Source organism: Nannospalax galili, unplaced genomic scaffold (assembly GCF_000622305.1).
Source record: "Nannospalax galili isolate Female #2095 unplaced genomic scaffold, S.galili_v1.0 scaffold10, whole genome shotgun sequence".
In the NCBI taxonomy this organism is placed as follows: Eukaryota; Metazoa; Chordata; class Mammalia; order Rodentia; family Spalacidae; genus Nannospalax; species Nannospalax galili.
In genome coordinates this window covers 7,023,603-7,031,099 of record NW_008331140.1, presented here as the reverse complement: position 1 = coordinate 7,031,099, position 7,497 = coordinate 7,023,603, and the positions used below count along the sequence as shown (strand labels likewise).

At 36.3% G+C, this 7,497-nt stretch overlaps 1 protein-coding gene across 1 annotated transcript in view; it reads right to left on the bottom strand.

The window, feature by feature from the left end:
• The window catches only part of Satl1 (spermidine/spermine N1-acetyl transferase like 1), a 24,938-nt gene that overhangs the window by 10,817 nt on the left and 6,624 nt on the right, over window positions 1–7,497 (bottom strand). Inside the window, exon 2 of the mRNA XM_008822909.2 lies at window positions 2,646–2,697. Coding sequence (XP_008821131.1) covers window positions 2,646–2,697 — 52 coding nt within the window. The remainder of the gene's footprint in view (window positions 1–2,645; window positions 2,698–7,497) is intronic.

The window sequence follows — 7,497 nt, the reverse complement described above, 5'->3', positions numbered from 1 at the left end:
CCCACTTTCAATAATGTATATACCAATAAAACAGAAGATAAATAAGGTCAATGATTACTTGAACAACACTAGAGAACAACTGGGCATAACACATACATAAAACAATGTGCTTGAAGAAAGCAGTATTTTTTTTATCAACTGTCAAAAGAGCTTTCTCCAGGATAGGATATGTGTTGGTCTGCATACCAAGTCTTGATAAGTTTAAAGAGTCAAATCATGCACAGTATGTCTTCCAATCACAAATTCATAAAACTAGAAATTCATAGGTGTAAAGATTGTATAAATTCAGAAATATATGAAAATTAAAACATCACAAATAACTATCAAATGCAAAAGAAATCAAAGAGCTGAAATGTTAACAATAGAGCACTTTCTAGTCATGTAAGAGAACCAGTGTTCAATTCTGAACATAACAGTCCATCAATCAATAGAAAATAAGTATTACTGTTCTAGAACAGTTAAAATTAGTCAAGATGGAATTTTGTTGTAACTAGTGGTGTGCTATAAATAACTCTTCAGGAAGAAGAACTAAATCATAAGACACACTATAAAATCATGAGAAATGACTTAAAATTAAAATACCACAAACAGAAGCTTACTGAATGCAGTGACAGCAATGCTCACAAGGGAATTGTAGTAGCCATAAATTCCTATATTGTCGAAAGACAAACAGGCTCCAGTGGATGAACACACACTGAGGGACATCTGGGGGCCAAAACTTGATTTGATAGGCCTTAATATATATGACAAAATGCATGAAATCCAGTGGGTGGGCTATGGGGGGTGCAGATAGGGGAGGGAGGGGGTCTAAATATTATTAAGATTGGAAAAAAAATCTCGAACGAGAAGTTAATCTATGCCTTAAGGAAGTAGAAAAAGAAAAGCAAGGTAAGCCCCAGAGGTTGCAGATGGAAAGCAATAAAATTCAGCAGAAATAAATGGAACAGAATAAAATGGAGAAAAATTAATAAAACAAAAAGTTCATTATTTGGAAATGCCAGCAAAATCAATGGCTAGATTGAAAATGAAGAGAGGATGCAAATATTAAGGTTGCAAATAAAAGCGGGGCCTTTACTACATTTGAGTAGGCATCTATCCAACCTGTCTATGCTACTGACCCATTAAAGAATAAAATTGAATGGAAGGACTACTGTGTTTATGGATAGGAAGATTTAATATTGTTAGGATGGTGATGCTAGCAGAAATTATTTGGATATTCAGTATAGTCAATTAATAGTTCATTATCCTTTTCTTTAAATTCAGACAGATTTGCAAGAACCCTAAATATTCAAACCACCCTTAAAGCAGAATAAAGTGAGAGTGTCCATATTTCCTGATTCAAAATGAATTATATTGTTACAGTAATTAAAGCAGCATAATACAGGAAAGATGCCTGATATATATAACAAGAAAATAGAGCCAGAGCCTTAAAATAAATATCCATAAACTTGTCTGGTTATTTCTGACCAGCATGCTAAAACAGTTCATTGGGTAAAGGATTATCTTTTCCAAAAATCATGCTGTAAAAACTAAGTGTCCACATATAAAATAACAAAGTTGGACCCTTCACAACATTTCAGCACCTAACTTGAGATAGATTAAAAACCTCAGTGTAGATGCTAAAACTATGAAACACTTCTAAAAAGATACAAGGAGCAAGACATGTGGTATACACTTTTGATCCTAGTACTCAAAGGCAGGCAGATCTCTGTGAATTCAAGGCCAGACTGGAGCTAAAGAGAGGCACTGTCAAAAAATTAACAACAACAACAAAACAAGAATTCTTCAAGAAATTCCATGTGTCAATCATTTCTTAGATATAGCTAACAAGAAAAGCATGGGCAGCAAAAGAAAGAAAGTAAACTTCAACAGAATAGCACAACATCAAGGAAGTAAAAAACTCCATAGAATGGAAGAAAATATTTGGTGAAAGTTTCTTAGTTTGTTACATGCAATCTGAAATATTCAACTTTCCCAATGGATGAACCCACACCAAAGGGCATTTGGGGGACACACATTTGATTCTATATACTTTCATTTATATGGGGGGGGATAGTAAGCGAGTGCAGATCTAAATATGATCAAAATATATCGAATGAAATTCACAAAAATTCAACTAAGGAAATGGCTATCCTACACTGTACTCTTGTATTGTTTAATATATAACCAACACTCTGTTTTTTTACCATTTGTGGTGTTATGCACTTTCATCATCTTTTAACTATTTTTACTCTGTAAAAAGGTTGAACTCATGATAAATTTCCAACTATTCATTAGTATTCATAGTTATTAAATACAAAATCAGTTTAGTTTTCTCAATTTTACCATCTCAATTCCTACCAGTGTACTACATGTTAAAATACTTTGACCAATAATACTTCTTGTTCTCCATTTTGAAATGCAGTTGAAATCTATTGCATCTGTAAAGATATGAACTACTTTATATCAATTTCATGTTAAAAATGGGGAAAATAGAAAAATATAGTAGAACATTGAAAAGTCTATCACATTTGTGTCCTGTAAATGTATTATTAATGGCATCAATTTTGTGTAATAGAGACAGCAGCTTCCACATACCTAAGTATCAAGCCGTGTATGTACAATCATGTTTTTACTTGCTCTAAAAATGACAAAATACATCTTACCCATTTCTGTTAAAGTCACCTCATCTACCAAGCCTTCGCAGGCAGCCAACTCCTGTCAAAGTAGAAAATTGTTCAGGTTATAATTTAGTAATTAGTTCTTAAGATTATAATATCATAAAGGTTTATTGAATCTATCTATCTGTCTATCTATCTATCATCTATCTAACTATCTATCATATAATGAGATGTTTTCAGATGTGTACAAATGTGTCAGACTTGATCCCAGGTATCTAGGAATGTAAACTCTAAAATAGAAATGCAACAAAAAAATAGGCATGCATTTAGTAGGATAAAGTTGAAATCTCAGCAGACTGCCAGAGTGCCTGTTCTGGCCTCCCTCTGGCACAGGGCCTGAGAACTCAGGGGACCTGCCTGAGAGGGCCTGCATCCTGCCCACACGTGGTGGTGAGCTTCCCCAAATCTTGCAGTACCCAACCCCCTAACTGAGACTACATGAGCCCCTCCTAAGGCCCCTGGCAGAGGTTTGGTAGGATAAAACTGAGATCTCAGTAGACCTCCAGAGTGCCTGTTCCAGCCTCCCTCTGCATTGGAGCTGAGAACTCAGGGGACCTGCCAGAGACTGCCTGGATCCTGTCCCCACATGGTGGTGAGCTTCCCCAAATCTCGCTAACTGGGACCACGTGAGCCCCCCGCCCCCAGGTCCCTGGGCAGGGATTTCGTAGGATAAAGCTGAGATCTCAGCAGACCTCCAGAGTGTCTGTTCCAGCCTCTCTCTGGCATAGGGGCTGAGAACTCAGGGAACCCCCCTGAGAGCACCTGGATCCTACCCCCACAGGGTGGTGAGCATCCCTAAATCACATATACAAACCCCAAACTGGGACTACGTGAGGCCCCTCCCAAGGCCCCTGGACAGAATTTGGTGGGATAAAGCTGAGATGTCAGCAGACCTCCAGAGTGTCTGTTCTGTCCTCTCTATGGCATAGGGGCTGAGAACTCAGCAGATTGCCTGAGAGTTCCAAAATTGGCCCTACCTTAGGGAACTTCCCTGGTTTTTCCCTGAGTTCCCACTAGTAGGGGTTCAAACCTTAGAAGGAAGCCTGAGTATACCTGACTGGAACCTGATTTAGGCTTTTGTGGGAGCTCCTGAGTAGCTAATCGGAAGCCATCAGTTCACTCCAACATAAAACCTGAGAGAACCTGAAACCTGAACCAACCAGTTTACATAACCAATAAGAAAAGGACTGAGGCACACCAGAAATACAAACAGAAGCAAACTTCAACTTAATTTTCATATCAGAATCACAAACAACAAAAGAAATTCACATAGCAAAATCATAACGAAAGAATAATAAAATGGAAAGCCAAAACACTATATCCCTACCAAACTCAACCAGTCCTGTGGAAGAGTTCTACAAGGAGAACCCCCTAGAGATAACACAGGGTACAGAATTTACAAGAACAATCATAAACATGATCAAAGAATTCAACGAATTTAAAGAGCACACGAACAAACAGAACTAAAAGAAGAAAGGGATAAACTTCTGAATGAATTCACAAAAAAAGATAGAAGCATTGAAGAAAATGCAGGCAGAAATGAGGAAGTGAAAAATTCAATAAGTCAACTTGAAACAACAGGGGAAAGCCTCACCGCTAGAAGGAATGAAAAGGAAAACAATATTAACATTGGAGGATCAAGTTGAAGAATTGGACCACTCAAAGATTATTTTAAAAAAATTAAAAACACAGGAATGGAATATGCAAGAGATGTGGGATACCATGAAAAGACCAAATCTATAGATCACAGCCATAGAGGAAGGAGAAGAAATTCAGGTTAATGGTATTGATCAGATCTTAAACAGGATTGTAGAAGAGAATGTCCCAAAATTAAAGAAAGACATCCCCATACAAATACAAGAGGCACATAGAATACCAAATAGAACCAGAAAAGAAACTCCCCATGGCATATCATAGTAAAAACACTAAATGTACAGAACAAAGAGAGAATACTGAAAGCAGCAAAAGAAAAATAAGTCACATATAAAGGAAAGCCCATCAGAATTACAGCTGACTTATCAGTGCAAACTATGAAACCCAGAAGAGACTGTACCAAGGTATTTCCAGTTCCAAATGACAATAGGTGCCATCCCAGAATACTCTACCCAGAAAACATGTCTATTGCAATTTAGGGGGAAAGAAAAATCTTCCATCACACGAATAGCCTGAAAGAATACATGTCCATGAAAGCAGCCCTTCAAAGAATACTTGAAGCAATAAAAAGAGTGGAGAGAGAGACAACTATATCCCAGGGGAAATGAAAGAAAATAAAGGTATAATTGAGGAAACACAATGTTAGACAAAGAATGCAAACAGCAACCAAAATTGATGGCAAACCAATACACATCTTTCAATAATAATAACTTTAAATATCAGTGGACTGAACTTCTCAGTCAAAAGATGCAGGCTAAGTAAATAGATTAAGAATAGAAATCCAACTTTTTTGCTGTCTGCAAGAAACCCATCTCAACATCAAGGGCAGGCACTACCTTAAGGCGAAAGGATGGAAAAGTATTCCAAGCAAATGGCACTAAGAAGCAAGCAGGTGTTTCAATTCTAATATCTGACAAAAAGGACTTCAAAGTAAAACTAATCAGAAGAGATAAGGAGGGTCACTTCATTCTGATGAAAGGAACAATTAACCAAGAAGATATTACAATCCTGAACATATATGCACCAAACTCTGGTGCACCCAAGTTCCTGAAAACAACACTACAGGACTTTAAGATACAGATTAACCCAAATTCAGTAATAGTAGGTGACTTCAATACCCCACTGTCTCCATTAGACAGGTCAACTGGAAAAAGAATAAGCACAGAGACATTTGAATTAAACAATACCATACATCAAACAGACCTAGCAGACATCTTTTGAATATTCCACCCAAGCACCAAAGAATACACTTTCTACTCAGCACCCCATGGAACTTTTTCAAAAATTGACCACACACTAGGGCACAAAACAAATGTCAACAAATACAAAACTATAAAAAATAATCCAATGCATTCTATCACACCACAATGCAATAAAGCTCAAAATCAACACGGGAAGAAGCCCTAGTCACTACATGAACTCATAGTGCTTAAACAACACACTCCTAAACAATGAGTGAGTCAAAGGAGAAATTAAGAAAGAAATAAAAGTATTCCTGGAATTCAACAAAAAGGACAATACAACAAAACCTCTGGGACACTTTAAAAGCAGTCCTAAGAGAGAAGTTTATAGCTCTAAGTGCCTACATTAAAAAATTAGCAAGAACCCAAATAAATGACCTAACATTGCAACTAAAGACACTGGAAAGGCAAGAACAAATTAAACGTAAACCCAGCAGAAGAGAAGAAATAAAAATGAAAGCAGAAATCAATGAAATAGACACAAAGAAAACAATACAGAGAATCAATGAATCTAAGAGCTGGTTCTTTGGAAAGCTAAACAAGATAGACCCTTAGCCTAGTTAACCAAAAGAAAGAAAGAACAAATCCAACAAAATCAGATATGAAAGGGGAAACATCACAACAGACACCCAAAATATACAGAACATTATAAGGGTATATTTTAGAAACCTATACTCTACTAAATTTGAAAATCTAAAAGAAATGGATGGACATCTGAAATCATGGGAACCACCAAAGTTAAATCAAAAAGAGATTACCAGTTTAAACTAACCCATAACATATAAGCAAATTGGAATAGTAAGCCAAAGCCTCCCAACTAAAAAAAAGCCCAGGCCCACATGGAATTACATCATAATTCTACCAGACATTTAAAGAAGACCTCCAAATTTTACTTAAATTATTCAAAACAATAGAAACAGAGGGAAAACTCCCAAATTCCTTCTATGAAGCCAACATCACTCTCATATCCAAAAGAGACAAAGACACAACCAAAAAAGAAAAATGTAAACCCATATCCTTAATGATCATAGATGCAAAAATTCTCAACAAACTACATACAGATGCTCATCAAAAAGATCATTCACCATGATCAAGTAGGCTTTATTCCAGAGATACAGGGATGGTTCAATATACACAAGTCAATAAACGTCATTAATCATATAAATGGACTCAGACAAAAACCACATTGTCATCTCTATAGATGCAGAAAATTCAACAAATTCATGCATTCATGAATTCAACATGCATTCATGATAAAGATTAAAAAGGGAATTAGACTGGAGGGAACATCCTTTAACATAATTAAAGCTATATACAATAAAACCACAGCCAACATCATTCTAAATGGAGAAAGACTGGAAGCTTTCCCACTAAAATCAGGAACCAGAGAAAGATGTCCACTATTTCAGCTCCTTTTCAACATAGTGCTTGAAACTCTTGCTAGAGCAATTAGACAAGGAAAATAAATTAAAGGAGCACTAATTGGAAAAGAAGAGGTCAAGATATCACTTTTTGCAGATGATATAATATTATACCTATGAGATCCTAAATGTTCTATCAGGAAACTCCTAGAACTTATCAATACTTTCCGTATAGTGGCAGGTTATAAAATCAATCGACAAAAACCAGTAGCCTTTCTATATACCAATAATAAGCAATTGGAGAAAGAGTACAGGGAAATGCTTCCACTCACAATAGCTGCAAAAAAAGGATATCCTGGAATAAACCTGACCAAAGACACCGAAGATCTCTACAGTGAAAATTTTGAATCTTTAAAGAAAGATTGAGGAAGACACCAGGAGATGGAAGGACTTCCCATGCTCATGGACTGGAAGAATTAATATTGTAAAAATGAACATCCCACCAAAAGCAATATATAGATTCAATGCAATCCCAGTCAAAATCCCCATGACATACTTCACAGAATTAGAAAATACCATCGA